General features: G+C 32.8%; 1 protein-coding gene across 1 annotated transcript; it reads right to left on the minus strand.

Annotated features, from left to right (window-relative positions):
- Nucleotides 1-7,691: 7,691 nt before the first annotated feature.
- Nucleotides 7,692-12,260, minus strand: LOC107415847 (uncharacterized). Its single transcript, XM_060816658.1, has 4 exons — nucleotides 11,645-12,260; nucleotides 10,686-11,473; nucleotides 10,102-10,198; nucleotides 7,692-8,552 (listed from the first exon to the last, which is right to left on the minus strand). The coding sequence occupies exons 1-4, from the start codon at nucleotides 11,757-11,759 to the stop codon at nucleotides 7,843-7,845; spliced, it is 1,710 nt and encodes a 569-aa protein (XP_060672641.1). The 5' UTR covers nucleotides 11,760-12,260; the 3' UTR covers nucleotides 7,692-7,842.
- Between the last annotated feature and the right edge of the window lie 5,569 nt (nucleotides 12,261-17,829).

Consider the following 17,829-nt stretch of genomic DNA (forward strand, 5'->3'; position numbering starts at 1 on the left):
CATAGCAAGTTGCCACATGTAAGCTAGCTTTATATGTATTGATTAGATAATTGATAGATTGACATGTGTCCTCATGAGTTGTATTTTTACTTGTATAGAAAAGAAAACAGCAAAGCAAGCGTATGGTGGTAGTTACTTTGGAACCGCCTCTTTAAGCTTATATATAGGCTTGTACTCTTGTTTTGAATTAATTATGAAAAATAAAGAAATTATAACGTGCATTCCTTCTGTATTTTGTGGCTCTTCTCTTCCTTCAATTTTTATTAGTCTCGGCCGCCCTCTTTTCTTTTACCAAACAAGTATTTTTTCAAATCTCTTCAAATTTAAGCCTTCATTTTAAACACTTTTTCATATAATATCCAACAAATTTGGTGTCAGAGCCTCGTTCTTGCCCCCTTTATAAAATATCCATGGCAACCAATAATCAATCAACCTTTAGTTATGCTCAAAATCTAATTCCCATCTTTACTGGTGAGAATTATGATTTTTGGTGCATCCAAATGAAAACCCTTTTTATCTCACAAGATTTGTGGGATATAATTGAAGAAGGCTGTGATGAGCTTTTAAGTCCTGAGCAACTGCAGTCGTGGACGGAAGTAGCAAGAAAGGAGTAATAGCAGTAAACTGCAAAGGAGGTAACTCTAAACTCATCCATGATGTGCTTTATGTTCCCAGCTTAACATCAAATCTCTTAAATGTTGGCTAGTTACTACGAAATAATTATTATGTAATTTTTGATGGAGAAGAAAGCACAATTATTGATAAAAATAAAAACGTCATGGTGGCAAAAAAAAAAAAAAATTTGAATCAAAACGTCATGAAAAACTAGCTTTTCAAAGTCAAAAATTGGATGAGTCATACTTATGGCATCTAAGATATGGGCATTTAAATTATAATGGCCTAAAATTATTAAAAAACAAAAATATGGTTTAGGCTTACCTCTTATTGCCCACATAAATAAAGTCAGTGAGGGATGCATGTATGGAAAAATGCATAGATTGCCATTTTCCAAAAATACCTGGAGAGCAAAGGCACCATTAGAGTTGGTACATTCTGATATTTTTGGACCAACTCAAACTCCATCTCTAAATGGAAGGAGATACTTCCTTCTATTTATTGATGATTATACCAGAATTATGTGGGTATATTTTCTGAAAGAAAAGTCATAAGCTTTTTCAATATTCCAAGAATTCAAGACGCTTGTAGAAAAGCAAGTTGAAAAGTCGCTGAAGACACTTCGAACAAATCATGGTGGAGAATTCATGTCTAAACCATTTATGGAGTACTACAAGAAAAATGGAGTTCAAAGACAACTCACTATTTGACACACCCCGCAGCAAAATGGTGTGGCAAAGTGAAAAAATAGAACAATTGCAGAAATGGCCAGAAGTATGCTGAAGGAGAAAGGCCTTCCAAATGACTATTGGGCAGAAGCTGTCAACATTGCTGTCTACATTTTGAATAGATCTCCAGCAAGAGTTGTCCTGAATAAGCTCCATATGAAGCGTGGCACAAACAAAAGCCCTACGTACAACTTTTAAAAGTATTTGGATGCGTAGCTTACGCACATGTCCCCTCACAATACAGAGAAAAATTTGATGAAAAAACAGAAAAATATATATTCCTTGGATACAACAGTGAGTCAAAAGGTTATCGACTGTACAATCCAAAAACAACTAAGTTGATAATCTCTAGAGATGTTATCTTTGACGAATCTATAGCATGGAATTAGGAAAACACTTCCAAAACTAGAGCAAAAATATTTGAAGAAATTCCTATTCAAGATAAGTCAAATTCTCAACCAATTCAAGATGCTGGTCCAAATACAAGTCGTCAAGAATCTTCAGGCCCAGTCCAAAGAATGGATATATCTTCATGTGACAGCCCAGACCACCTGCATGTAGATATTTTCCGCTTTGGGCCTGGAGAATCCTCTTACAACTCAGCCCTCACGGGTTTAAAACGCGTCTCAGTGGTTAAGGGGAATCCTCTTCCAACCCCTACACTTGTCAGTTCCACTGGCCCGGGCCTTCCAGGCCCAACCAAGATATTGTCCGCTTTGGAAGCTAAGTGGTGAGCCCAATCCTACTCTCACGGTTTTACTTTTCCTCATGGAAACAGGTCTACAAGGGAAAGGTATCCACATGCTTATAAGTCATGCTTCGTTCTCCTTTCCAACCAATGTGGGACTTCACACTTCAGATGATGAATCACCACCAAGAAAGGTACGCTCACTCGTAGATATTTATGAATCTACTAATATTGCATTTTTTACATGTGAGTCTCAAAATTTTGAAGAAGCAGTAAAAGAAGATATTTGGATTAAAGCAATGGATGAAGAAATTGCAACAATTGAAAAAAATGATACGTGGGAAATAGTGGATCTACCTGAAGGCAATGATGTTATTGGACTCAAATGGATCTATAAAACCAAGTACAAAGAAGATGGAACAATTCAGAAGCATAAAGCACGGCTGGTCGCCAAAGGCTATTCACAACAGCCAGGAATCGACTTCAATGAGACATTCGTACCAGTTGCTCGAATGGAAACTGTTAGAACAGTACTCGCATTAGCTGCTCAAATGGAGGTACCTGTTTATCCACTAGACGTCAAATTAGCATTCCTTAATGGAGAACTCAAAGAGGAAGTATATATGGAACAATTTTTAGGTTACAAAATCAAAGGAAAAGAAAACAAAGTCTTACGATTAAAGAAGGCATTATATGGATTAAAGCAAGCACCACGAGCTTGAAATAGCAAAATTGATTCATAATTCAGACAAAATGGATTTCAACGGAGTCTAAGTGAGCCCTCTTTATATGTTAAAAAAAGAAGGTATGTAAGATATTCTCATTGTCTGCTTATATGTTGATGATTTGATTTGTATTGGTACTAATCCAAAAATGGTAGAAGAATTCAAAAGAGCAATGATGAAAGAATATGAGATGACAGATCTTGGCCTAATGAAATATTTTCTTGGCATCCAAATTCAACAAACAAAAGGAGAAATATTTATTTCTCAAGAAAAATATTTAAATGATCTTCTTAAACGGTTTCACATGGACAACTGTAAACTTATGTCTACACCAATGGCGTTAAATGAGAAGTTGTGTAAGGATGACAGTGCAGAAAAAACTGATGCAACATATTACAGAAGCTTAGTTGGATGCCTCATTTATCTAACAAATACCAGGCCAGATATTGTTTTTACTGTTATTTATGTTTCCAAATTCATGCACGAGCCAAGTAAAAATCACCACATTGCAGCAAAGAGAATCCTTCACTATCTATAGGGTACCAAAAAGCTTGGAATTAAGTATGCCAAAGAAGCAAATAACAAGCTCATCGAACATACAGACAATGATTGGGTAGGCTCTGCACATGATCTCAAAAGCATCTCAGGATATTTATTTTGCTTAGGTACAATACCAATTTCTTGGTCATCAAAGAAGCAAAGGATCGTGGCATTATCTTAGGCAGAAGTAGAATATATATCCACTACAGATGCAAGAAGTGAAGCAGTATGGCTTAGAAGACTTTTATCAGATATGCAACATAAAGAAACTGCTCCAACAATTATCAGATGCAATAATATGTCAGCAATAGCAATGATAAAAAATCCAGTATTCCACAGCAGGTCAAAGCACATAGAAATTCAACATCAGTTCATCAGATATTTGGTTGAAGAAGATGAAATTAAACTTGAATTTATCAACACATCTGAGCAACTGGTAGATATTTTTACAAAACCAACAACAACAGAAAAGCTAGAAAACTTTAAGAGCTTTGCCAAAATTACAAATTAAGAGCGGGTGTTAAAAAAATAAAATAATAATAATAATAATTTGTAATTTGGCAAAGTTGGTTAAGTGTTGAAGATTCAAGAAATTACACTCATGTTGCAATTAATGTTGCAATTGATGATAGCAATTAATGAAAGGGAGTCAAAATTGTTTACTAAAGCCATAGCAAGTTGCCACATGTCAGGACCCGTCCAGAATTCCTTCCCCGGAACCCTAGACAAGCCCTGATCCCAGGGAAACCCTACCGGACCCTCCAACGGAAAATTCGGCAGAGCCTCCCCTAAGGGATGGACTTACCACAAATTACCTGCACTGAAAACACACTTCTATAATCACCCCTTTATTTATCCCGCAAACTACAAATTGGTTCCACAAATTGCAGCACTTCAAAATAAAACAACAGCAGTAACCCAGTGCATAAAGAACAACTACACGTCCAATACAGTATACAGAGAATTATACAACAAATGCGAAATTTATAAAGTGACAGATAAAGAAACAATACAAGTTCAAGAGGAAAAAGGGAAGAAAAACTTCTTGAACCTTCGGCAACGAACTGAGACGTTGGGCTCGTCCCGGACAATCAACGTCTCCAACCTGGACCTAAGGAACGGAATTTAAGAGTGTGAGATGCTAATCATCTCAGTGAGTGACCCTATCTACTGTACACCTTTAATAATAATAATATATCAAATAAAGGGATTTAATAAATCAATACCGAATAATTAAATAAATAAATAAATAAACAATTGAAATAATAATTTCTCTCAAAACCCTCACTGTTCACTCCGTTAGAAATGTTCCCCTTTTAAAACATTTTCACAAAACCCGATATTCGTACCTCCCGAAAACCAAGGGATCAAACCATTTGATAAACAATAAATAAATAAATACCCCAATATATAATTAAAATGTAATAAATTATAGTAAATAATTTTTGAACACCTTTGGGGTTTAAAACATTATTTAAAATTTACACCGACGCACCACACCATATACCGGTGATGCCCTCCGATACCTAGCGTCCTGAGCACCGACTGGCGGGGGGTTAAAGAGAGAAACCTGCAACGGCACTTCGGCGTCCCGACAGTACCGCTGCTGAAACCATCAACCCGGCCAAGGAGGGGGGCGGCTGTGCACAACAACAAACTTGCCTGCCCACGGTTCAATGGCAACTCACGGGTGAAGTAATAACCGCGCGCTAAACCACATAATACCTGCGCACTACCACGTGTCCATACACCATACACCAGAACACCAATACTGTATGAGTGCGTCTAAAAATAAACATTATTAACCAACCGTACCGTTTTCCAAAATTACCGTGGGAAATACATTAAATTCTCACACTTACCATCCCACATATTTTATTTAATAAACCGGTACGAAACATTGATAACCAACAAACCATAATTTTCTCGAAGTACGAGATGCAACCATAAAAATACTGCGGGCATAATTTATAAAATTTAAACAAATATTTTCGTAAAATATTTAACTCAATTATGCCCGAAAAATTAATACTGAAAACCACGTACAAATACTACCGAAATACACTTTGCTCATGCATAACAAATAAATTAAACCACAATGAAACCATAATTAAATCACACCACATGAGCATAATTTAAATACCAATTTAAATATAATTAATTGCCCAAAATAATTTTTGAAGGTGGGTCACTCACCTGGAGCACGCAATTAAACTATGATCCACCATGGGATCAATTCCACGTCTCACCGATGCTCCTAGAACACAATTCACACACAGTCAAATAAATTAATATTTTAATCAGGTAAATAATACCCGGTACCCGGGGGGTCAAACACAAACGTTATCCAAAATTGACAAATTATATGTCTATGGAAAGCTTGTGAGATGAGGATCACATTACCGACCTCCATTGAGTTCAATTTGACCGGCGGTGGTCGGAAAGATTCGGCCGGTTTTAATCCCTTCGTATCTTGCAAATCGACAGGAGTTGAGTTAATTGGAGCTCAGAATCGGACTCAGAGGGTCCAAATTAGTGGGAAAGGACCGGTTGCACGACCGGTGGCTGCCGGAAAATGGCCAAACCAGAGGCACACCGGCCGCCGGCTATGGAGGCCGATCCCGGCTCGTCGGCTGGCCATTCGGCCGGATATTTGGTCGCCGGTGTCGCCCAGTTGCGGGCTTTCACGTCGGCCAGCGCTTGCGTAGTTCCGGTGGCCGGAAAAAGTGCAGCAAGGAGAGAGAGAGAGACGATCGGGAGAGAAAGAAAGAAAGAAAGAAAGAAAGAAGAAGAGGAAGAAGAAGAACAGGAGTCGGGCCCCTAGCCCTTTTTTCCCACATGGGGAAAGAAAAAAAGAAAAAAGAAAAGAAAAAGAAAAAGAAAAGAAAAAATAAAAAGAGATAAAATAAAATTAATTAAATAATATTAATAATAATATTATTATTTAAAGTAAAAATAATAATAAAATAATTTGATTTTTACACCTGGTTGACATGTGGCTTCTCAACATGGTGACACATGGTCACCTTCATTAAGTCACACGTGGCACATCGTTACACGTTTAAAAATAATAGTATAATAATACAATATTTGAAAAACTCTACAGGTCCATAACTTTCAAACCACATGTCCAAATCGGACTTGCCGCTAGTCTACGGACTCGTATCGACGAACACTTCACAACCATGCATGAGTCAAAGCTCAACCTTGCATGAATAAAAAGTCAACTCCGGCACCCCTTGGACAGTTTGGACCTCAACTTGTTTTGCCCATAACTTTCAAACCGTAGCTCCGTTTTCGATGTGCTACTAGTCTACGAACTCAGGGCAACGTGTACTTCGTGTACCTCAGTCAACCTAGAATTCCAACCGGGTCAAAAAGTCAACTTTTGACCCCTTCGGTCAACGGTCAACGGTCAACCTCGGTCAACGTGCAAAAATTCCGACATGGTTCGGGACGGGGTGTTACACCACATCTAAGCTAGCTTTATATGTATCGATTAGATAATTGATAGATTGACATGTATCCTCATGAGTTGTATTTTTATTTGTATGGAAAAGAAAATAGCAAAGCATGCATATGGCGGTAGTTACTTTGAAACCGCCTCTTTTAGCTTATATATAGGCTTGTACTCTTGTTTTGAATTAATTATGAAAAATAAAGAAATTATAACATTCATTCCTTCTGTATTTTGTAGCTCTTCTCTTCCTTCAATTTTAATTAGTCTCAGCCACCCTCTTTTCTTTTACCAAACAAGTATTTTTTCAAATCTCCTCAAATTTAAGCCTTCATTTTAAACAGTTTTTCACATAATATCCAATAAGGTTACCATGTTCTTTTGTATTGGCTCGTGTCCATGTGTAGATGTGATCTCCAGGCTGCAGGTTTTCCTTCCTGGTTTCCTTGAGAAGCACCTTACAGATCTTGTTCCACAGTTCACTCATCTTACAACTAGGATGTGTTTTTCTCTCCGCCCTTCAAATTTGTGTTTGAGGAAATGGAAAGCTGAACTGAACCACACTATAGAGGCAATGCCAATATTCAATACCCTGACAATACTGGTTTTGGACTATAATATATGATTTTTTATTTTTTATTCTTCGGTTCAAATATCAATTTTAAAATAAAATACTTAACAACCAAATATTTGTTCAACAAGAAAACACCTAAGTGGCAAAAACTTCTTCTATTATTATTCTAGAACTATCAAAATCATTACCAAACTAAGCCTTAGATATATCAGTAAATGTATGATTGAACAAGATGTTAAAATTTCAGGACATATGATGTTATCCTTAGATTCATTACCATTCGGAAATAAAAATTCGAAATTCCATTAAAAATATAATAGTAGTTTAAGGTAAGCCTAAGAAAAGGCATAGCTAGTTCAGAATAAATACTTGCATACTAAATCACAACAAAAATTTTAAGTTTATATGCTTAACATCCAAAACAGCAAGTATTAATAATTTTTCAACCAATAACCCCATATAAATCCCACATAAATCATAAATTAATCCACGATTTTAGTTGCTTTGATTCTCTTTCAGAATAGTAACTTCTTGCCTTCAAGAGACTTGAATTGAGGCTCTAGCCAAAAACATCGACCATGACGTCTCAAAGGTGGCACTATCTTAAGTCCAACTTGATAAGCTTTCGGATTACGTGTAGTATCAGCAACAAATCTAAACATAGAGTTGATGAAATAAAATGTAGCAGCCACATGAATAGGATTGTAAATCTTGAATGTAAGTAACCAAATGATGCCAGCACAAACCACACCAAAGAAAAATGCAATTTGCCCACTCCTGCCACATTTAATACTTCCTGTTCTCAAAGACAACCCTGTTTTGCAATGTATTGCAAAGTCTTCACAATTGTTGTTGATAAGGTTGTATGTATCGTAGCCTTGAAGCCTTTGGCAAGCACCCTCGGCACGGTACAAGACCGAGTCAGGACGATCAGCAGAGCCAAGGGTACAGGTCCCTCCTCGAGTTTTGGCTATAAAGAAAGCAAGACTAACGCCATATTTATAGAGATAGAGTTCATCACCATTAAGAAAATCTTCTAGGCTGCAATAATTCACATGAGTTCTCTCTGCTTGATTACTGGTGACTGAGGACCTGGGTAAAATAGGGTCTCCTTGAGTTCTCTCTGCTTGATTACTGGTGGCGGAGGAGCTGGGTAAAATAGGGTCTCCTGCACGAACAAGGTGGATCACTTCTTTCTGTCCGTGAATGTCACCGACATATATGCCTGGCCAAGTCACATGAATGGCAGACAGAATAAGCTAACCCCATGGTGGCGAATCCATCATGACATATATAATTTTATAAAGTTAGTATATGTTGATATGATCACGATTGTACAATTTTTATACTGTAAGAGAAGGAATCATGATTCTCATACTATCATAAACATTGTTTGTCACAAAGTGAAAGAGATTAAACTAATGTATAAATGAAAACCTTCTTAAAATACTGTTAATTAAATTGATTGTCACTCTTCCAAAAGCTTAAGTTGTTTGGATGTCTATATATATATATATATATACATATGTCGATGATTGTATTTATATTATTGAATTACTAATAGAGATATTGAAAAGATATACAACAGACGTTTTTTTTCCAGTCTTGGTTAAGTAGTCTAGTTTCTAATTAAAGAACTTGTCAAATATTTCCATCAGATTCTGTTCAAGCACTTCCTACAATTGAGGGGAAGGAAATAACTGCTTCAAGGAAATGACAAAGCATATATGTAAGTACATATACATATACTCATGTATATTTAAATTAATTACCTAATCCTAATTAATTTTCTAAAAGCAATTCTATGCTCTAAACAATAGGCAGATTTCCTATTCAATAAAGTTCAAAACTACGTAATATTCCTACACTAAATTAGAGGTTTCTTATGCTATCATGGACACGAGTGAAACAGAGACAGCCAATTACTCAAATTAGATATACAGATAAAAACAGTTTTTTTTTTTTTTTTAACTCTATTCTTTTCAATAATGGAAAGAGAAATAAAACGAAGATGTTACAACCGAGATTGTCAAAAAATGCCATTCATAGCGTAGTATTCAACCTAGATATACATTATATATTACACAACAAACATGGAAAATATCAGCAAAGCAAGTGATCCCTAACAATTTTTTTTTAATTGTTATATAAATCACAAGAAGCAACCTTGCGTGAACATGAAAAATAAGAACTAGTTAAAGAAATAAAAAGAAAAAAGAACAAACAAGAAGAATGTAATTCTTTGCCGAAGTATGTTGTAATGCCAATTTCAGTTGTCTACTGAATTTAATAAGACTAACAATTTAGGATTGTCAACTTACTAAGCCATAACCTTAAAACAAACTAAAGTAGATTCTTAATGCCTTATTTGGTTTGTGACAAATTAATTTGAAAAAATTGAGATGAAAGTGGTTTCATCAAAATATATAGATGTTTTTTCACATTTTATTGGGAATTAGTTTGACATATTTCTTTAATGGCAGTGTTATCCTCCCTTTGAATATTTCCAACTACTAATAAAGATTAGAGGGAAATTATAATTCTACGGAAACTAATATAATAAATGGATTTCTGAAAACCTTATCACAGGCCAAACATGGTTCAAGTAGTTGAGTTAGATAAAAGATAATGATATATAGTTAAAAGAATTGGGTTCCGGGCATCAAAATAAAATCACAATAGTAAAGAAACAATACACATAAATTAGAATCGATGTTATATACCATAATTTTAACATAAGAAGAAAGAAATATGGAGATAAAGAAGATCATTACCATGATGGGCATGGGCTCTGCGGGAGAAGCCCCTCCATGCGTAGATGTGATCTCCAGGCTTCAGCTGCTTTTTATGTATCTTGTTCGAAAGTAGCCTCTGGATATTGGATGTCTAATATTTTAGTAAGTAATTTTATTTTATAAACAAAAAAGAGAATAAATTTCATCATATATAGTTCTTCTATTTTGTGTTTTATTTTGAGAAATGTATATTGTTCCCTTTTGTTAGTAGTCCACTTCCATATTTTACAATAAACAGTACTTATATAATAAAGGGAAAAAAAAAAAAATTACAGTGAGGCCTCATTTGACATAGTTTTTGTTTTTTCCAAAAATACTAGCCAAAAATCTATTTTCTATTGGCTTTTGTTAAAAGCTCATGGAAGTTTTGGAAGTCTGAAATATTACAAAAAATTGTCTAAACATTTTATAAGTAATTTTTGAGCTTTAAAAGCTAGAAGTAGCTTTTCAAAAGTTATAACAAACAAGACTTAGGTATCATTAAATTTATTTATCGAATATTTATTTTGTTTCTGCATAAATAATAATAATAATGATGATGATGATGATGATGAAAATATTACTTTTTGTAATATTGCTAGGTAGCAAAGTACGATACATGCTAGAATCCAGACCACTCGAGGAGTCTCAGACAGCAGTTGACGCGGCCCCGACCACGTTCGTACTGTTAATAGTAACGGAATATTGAAAAGAGTCATCAGCAATACTATGAACAGGTCAATTAAGGATTGAATAGGTCTGAAACCCGACGCAGCAGAAGACAATTCCTCAGCAGCATGAAGCAATGTCTCTACTTGATCCACTTTAATAACATTAGGACGGGCTCCGATATCAGAACCAAATCTATAAATACAGTATAAGCCAAAACATGTAGCTGCCGCACCAGTAAAAGTTGCAGCCGTTGTTTGCTGCAAAAAAAGACAGAAAGTGACAGTAACAGCCAAGAAAAAAGCTGCAGCTTGCCAACTTCTGCTGAAATTTATGTTATCTATCACTAGCAAGCCCGTTTTGCAGTAAATTGCAAAGTCTTTACCATTGTTTATGAAACGGTAGTAGCTACTGGAGTCATTGCTATTAATTACTAGGAAACTAGACGCACGGTTCTTCACAAGTGGAGATGGATCAGCAGGTGCAAGAGTTGCACCTCCTGCGAGCTTGGTGAGGATGCAAGCTGGATTAACACCATATTCAAAGAGATACAGATGATCTCGACCAGAAAGGAAACAATCTATGCAGGAAGTGACCCCAGCTTGGTCACTGCAATTTGGACATATACTATGAAGATCGTCTGACGTTGCTCCTCGTCGACCTTGAGTGAAGTGAATCACACATCCAGTGTTCAAATATATTCCTGAAGTCATATATGTCAGGAAAATTATTAAGTAAATTTCATGGTTGTGAAGAACTCAGATTATCATTCATAAGAAAGAAAAAAAGAAAAAAAAAAAAAAAAAGGTCTGTGAAGCACAAAAATACTGTCTGGCATAAATTCAAAAGAAATGGAGAAGAAGACGAAGGGTACCATGGTCTTCTGTATTGGCTCCTGTCCTTGTGTAGATGTGATCTCCAGGGTTCAGGTTTTCCTTCTTGGCTTCCTTGAGAAGCGCCTTCCACATCTTGTTGAGCAGTTCACTCATCTTACAACTGGGATATGTTTCTTTCTCTGCTCTTCAAATTTGTGTTTTAGGAAATGGGAAATTGAATTCAACCACACCAGAGATGCAATGCCAATATTGAATACCCTGACAATACGGGGTTTGGACTGTAGTCTACATTTCTATATTCTTAAAAAAATAAATATGACAGCGAATAATGAGGAAAAGATGCTACCTAATATCGTATGTCAGCAAGTCAGTGTCACTTATGTCCATAAAATAAGTAAACAAGGGCAGCATATGTATATCAGTGCTATTGCTAGGAGTTTTCTACTCCTCAAACTTATGAGTGTACATGTTTATTTAATTTGCTTTGAATAACCAAAAATCATCTTACAGTGGTATATGTTACTCTCTCTCTCTCTCTCTCTCTGTTCTTCAAAATTTTGTTTTAGGCAATGGGAAATTGAATTCAACGCCCCTAGAGATGCAATGCCAATATTGAAAACCCTGAACAACCAGCGCATGAGAACAATACGGGGTTTGGACTGTAATGGACAAAGGATTGGCTGACGGAGCGGTAGTCCCTATTATTAAAGAAATAGTTATTGCATGGCATCAAACAATAAGTGAAAAGATGCTATCCTAGTACCTATTATTTTACGTCTGTCAGTCTTTTAGTGTCCCCTATCTCCATGGAATTAGTCAACAAGGGTAGCGTGTCACTAATAGGAAATCTTCTACTTCTCAAAGTTATGAGTGTGTACATATTTATTTTAACAGAACAGACAGAGAAAGAGATGGCGTAATGTTCGTCCAAAAACTGGGCAATATAAATAACAATGCTTCGAAAACATCTGTCAGAAAGATATTTTGTTTAATATATAATCTGCTCTTATTGGTTTTGATATGAAATATTGAATTATTGGCTTTAAGGTTTGTTGTATTTTTATAAGTTTAATTTTTTGAAAATTTTAGTAGAATTTGTGATTTTTTTGTTAGGTTTATAACTTTTTATTCATAATTTAGGTTTCTTATAGATATATTTAATTTGAGTTACATTTAGTAAAACTTTAATTTAATCTATTTTAGTTTTTTTTATAATGCTTTAATTTATAGTATTATTTTACTGGGTAAGCTTGATATATTTAGATTATCTGAAATGGAGATTTTTTTTTTTTTTTTTTTTGGGGGTTACTTGCAGGTTTTTGAACAAGAACAATAAGAGGTGGAATCATTAATGGGGATTATCATTTTGGAATTGTTGCTATTATTTGGTTTCTAGATCAAGATTTAAAGATCTTTTTTTGTAATTGTTGCAGATATAGGAAAGAAATTTGATATCTGAATTACATTTAGTAAAACTTTAATTTAATCAATTTTAGTTTTCTTTATAATACTTTAATTTATAGTGTTATTTTACTAGGTAAGTTTGATATATTTATGTAACAGTCAAGTCCACCCACATGAGATATTGTCCGCTTTGAAAGCTAGGTGGTGAGCCAAATCCTACCTCTCATGGTTTTACTTCCTCACAAGAAGGTCTTTCAAGGAAAAGACATCCACACTCTTATAGCACATGCTCCGTTCCCTTTTTCTCCCTGACAGGGAATGTAAAACTATGAGGGGTAGGATTGGGCTCACTACCTAGTTTCCAAAGCAGACAATATCTCGTTTGGACCTAGGAGGCCCAGGCCAGTGGGATTGGCAGGTGAAGGAGTGGGACACTTAACTACTAAGAGGCCTTTTAAAACCGTGCAAGCTGGGCCCAAAGTAGACAATATCTCATGCGGGTGGACTGGGCTATTACATTTAGATTATCTGAAATGGAGACTATTCTTTTCTTTTTTCTTTTTTCTTTTTTTGTCTTTTGTTACTTGTAAGTTTTTGAACAAGAAGAATAAGAGGCGGAATCATTGATGGGGATTATCATTTTGGAATTGTTGCTGTCATTTGGTTTCTAGATCAAGATTTAAAGATTTTTTGTAATTGTTGCAAATATAGGAAAGAAATTTGATTGTGCAAAATTTTTTTTTTTCTCTTTTTATGTGTAGATAATTTTGATTATCATATGTACCATCAGTTATTTTTGAATGGTTGATATCAATCTATTAAAAAAAAATAGTTTTAAATTTTTATTATTTATTTTTGAATATATTACTTTTGTGATTATTGTTTTAACTATTATCAATTTTAAATTTAAGATAACTTTCACCTAAAAAAAAAAAAAAACAACGTAGTACTATAAATTAAATTAATAATAAGTAATAAAATTAAAATTAAAATTAAAATTTGAAAGCTCATATAAATAAATGACACTATTTTTAATAATTAATTTCACTGCATAAAATTGATTTAAATTATTATTATTATAATAATAATAATACTTTTTCGTAACATTTTGAAAATGATTCTAAATCTTTTTTTTATAATAAAATTAAAATTTAATGAGATTTTATAATATCGTTAATTTTTTTAGACATTGTCAAATGTCAGTAATTGATTCATTGTTTTAATCTAATGATTTTTTAATGACATTTATAAATGTCATCGGTTGTCTTTTTAGTGATATTTTGAATTATTACTATAATTTTTAGTCGCACTAGTATCATGATATTTGCAATGATTGACACTAGTTAATTAAATATCATTATACTATAACTTTAGTAACATTTTAAAATATCATAAATTTATTTTTTTTATCCATGTGATATAGCATTTCTAAATATTACGAAATTTACTTAAAATAACTTTTTCAAATGATATAAAATGTATTCAATATAGCATATCAAATGCTATAAAATGACATTTGTAACTATTTTTAAATATATAAGAGTATAGGACAAATACCATTAAATAATTATTTATAGCATTTAGCATAACATTTCAAAAATACTATAAAAAATAGAACTTTTTATAACATGAGCTATCATAACATTTCTAAGAATACTATTTTATAACATGAGCTATCATAACATTTCTAAAAATACAATATAGTATTCTGTACGTGCAATAAAAAATAATATATGTTGTACTGATTCTACATTCTTCAACAAATAATTATGGCAGCATTTTCTTTATTTCAACAAATAATTATGACAGCATTTTCTATATTCTTCAACAAATAATTATGACGGTAGCACTTGTTAAGTTATATATATGTGTATATATATACATATATATAGATCTAGATATATTTTGAAGGATTAGCTGACAAAAGGGTAACATGGAAAAATTGGATTGGCTGACGGAAGGGTAAGTCAATATTTCTATATTCTTCAACAAATAATTATGGCAGCATTTTCTATATTCTTCAACAAATAATCATGTCAGCATTTTCTATATTCTTCAACAAATAATTATTGCCGCAGCACTTGTTAGATATAAAAATATATATATATATATATGTATATATGTTGAAGGATTGGCTGACAGAAGGGAAATATGGAAGGACTAGATTGGCTGACAGAAGGATAAGTCCATATTTCCATATTCTTCAAGAAATAATTATGGCAACATTTGCTAAATAACTCCCTTATATATATATATATATATATATGTCTATATATATATATATATATTTTTTTTTTTATTAAATGGTATTTTTGTATGGAATGGAACAATTTTAAACCCCCATGAAAAACCGATGGTATACAAGTTGATTATTCTTTGGTTTTGGACTGAAATTGATCAAAATAAGACTTGGATTCCCCTTGTCCGTTACCAGAAGATTGGATCACCGTTGGAATGGCCAAAAACAGTGGTCGAAAAAGGATTTTTCAATCGGATCCAAACCAGGTTGCGCAACATGTTCACAAAAAACAGGCCAACATGCAAAATCGGCTGCATCTGGAACAAAAAAAAAATAATAATAATATATCGTTTTTGGCTTGCTTGATGTCATCATGATGACATCAACATGATATCAAACAATACTATAGTGCTGACATCAGCATGATGTATTCGAAGATGTCAACATAATGTTAGACAAGATGTTGCGGTCATTCTACTTATGTTAGCATGATGACATTGCATGACATGTGTGCTAATGTTATCATACTAATGAGTAACCCAATTTACTATGCAATAATAATAATAATAATAATAATAAGGTAAATAACTTAGTTAATTAATTAATAAGAAATAAGTAAATAAATAATAGGTTGTTAAAAATAATATTTTCCCTCAAAATCCTCACCATTCACTCAGTTGGAAAAGTTTTCCTTGTAAAACATTTTCACAAAACCCAATAATTATACCCCAAAAATCAAGGAATAATTAATTAAATAAATTATAAATAAAATACATTAAATTAAAGATCTAGAGTGTATAATAAGAAATAAGAATAATTTTAATAACAATTATTAAATTGTACACAAAATGTCATAAATAAAATAAGCAAAATCACAACAAAATTTACATAAAAAATAATCAAGGAAATATCAAATTAAACGGAATGCAATAATTTAGAATGCACATAAATACAAATATTAATTTAGAACTCAATATATACATTGAAAACATTTTAAAAATCCAATTATTGAATTTAGAATAAAACGTCACTAGATAAAATAAATAAAATCGTAAATAAACTTGTATTAAAGAAATTTAGCATAAAACAAAAATAAACTCAGTATATAAATTATAAAATTTATTGTTTAAATCAATGAAATAATCAAGGAAACATTTTAATAGATTTTAAACCTCAATTTAAAATAGATAAAAGAATACAATAAAATTCATGTTAAAATCTCAAAATTTAAATAAATAATATCAACATGGTAAAATAAAATTCTAAAACACCAATTTAAAATAATTGATAAAAACATGAATAAATACATTTTAGAAAGTATTAGTTAGAAATAAGCAATAAAACAAAATTAAATATGTTTAATTTTAAATATGATTTTAAAACATCTTGGTTTGAAATTCGTATCGAGAAAATAACTTGACGCACCACACTATATACCAGTGATGCCCTATGATACCCAGCATCCCGAGCACCATCTGGCAGGAGGTTAAAGAGAGAAACTTGCATACGGTCGCTTCGGCGTCCCAATAGCGCCGCTGCTTAAATCGTCATCCCAGCCATGGAGGGGGGCGGCTTATGGCTAATATCAGACTTGCCTACCCTCGGTCCAATGGCAACCCACGGGAGACATTATAACTTGCGCGCTCATCCACATACACAGTACAAAACACCAGTACTGTACTGTATGAATACGTCTAAAACAAATAACCATATTATTTAAAAATAATAATTTTTCCAAAACTCACCGTGGGAATCATACAATTTTTCAAATTCACAATCCCATATTATTTCTTTAATATCTCAAGTATAAATCCACCAATAATAATATACAAATAACTTTTCCCCAAATTATAAAATCAATCAAATAATATTTCAAGGATCTAATTATATAATTTGAAAGCACCAAACTTAAACCAATATTTTTCTTGAAATCTTTAAAATCAAATCATACAAAAAATAATATTAAAACCACATGAAACTCATATATTCTTAAAATAATGTAAATGCATTTATTATGCATCATAAAATCAACATCAAACACAACAATAATTAATTAAAAACCTTAAACCATAATTCCTTTAAAATCCCAAATACATTTTTAGCAACAACACATGTATTAAAACCATTATAAATCGGCATTGTAAAATTAAATGGAAATTCCTCCAAATATTAAACATATATTAAAATTCACATGAAAACTTTCTAATTATACAATATTCCAACAATAAAATATAACAATTATTAATAAAATCCCATATCCATAAAATTCTTGAAATCAAAATATTTTTTGATGACAAATAATTATAATTCATTCAATTTTGGCATCGAGATTTCAAATATAAATTTACTAAATATTCAACACATAAAACATATTCTCCAAATAACCAATTAACACAAAATATATATATTTTAAAATATATATATTTTAACATCCAAAAATAATTTTGAAGGTGGGTCACTCACCTCGAGCACGCAATTAACCCTATATCCTCCATGGGATCAATTCTACAATGCACACGTGCTCCTAGAACAACAATATTACACAAGGTCAAATAAATTAATATTTTATTTGGGTAAATA

The sequence above is a fragment of the Ziziphus jujuba genome, chromosome 4, assembly GCF_031755915.1.
Source record: "Ziziphus jujuba cultivar Dongzao chromosome 4, ASM3175591v1".
Taxonomy (NCBI): Eukaryota; Viridiplantae; Streptophyta; class Magnoliopsida; order Rosales; family Rhamnaceae; genus Ziziphus; species Ziziphus jujuba.

Excerpts from the sequence above, each read along its gene's own strand:
- LOC107415847 (XM_060816658.1), bottom strand. The coding sequence starts at position 11,759 with ATGAGTGAACTGCTCAACAAGATGTGGAAGGCGCTTCTCAAGGAAGCC. Across the intron at positions 11,474-11,644 it reads AGCCAATACAGAAGACCATG|GAATATATTTGAACACTGGA; the intron begins GTACCCTTCGTC and ends ATATGACTTCAG. Across the intron at positions 8,553-10,101 it reads CAGAGCCCATGCCCATCATG|GCATATATGTCGGTGACATT; the intron begins GTAATGATCTTC and ends TGACTTGGCCAG.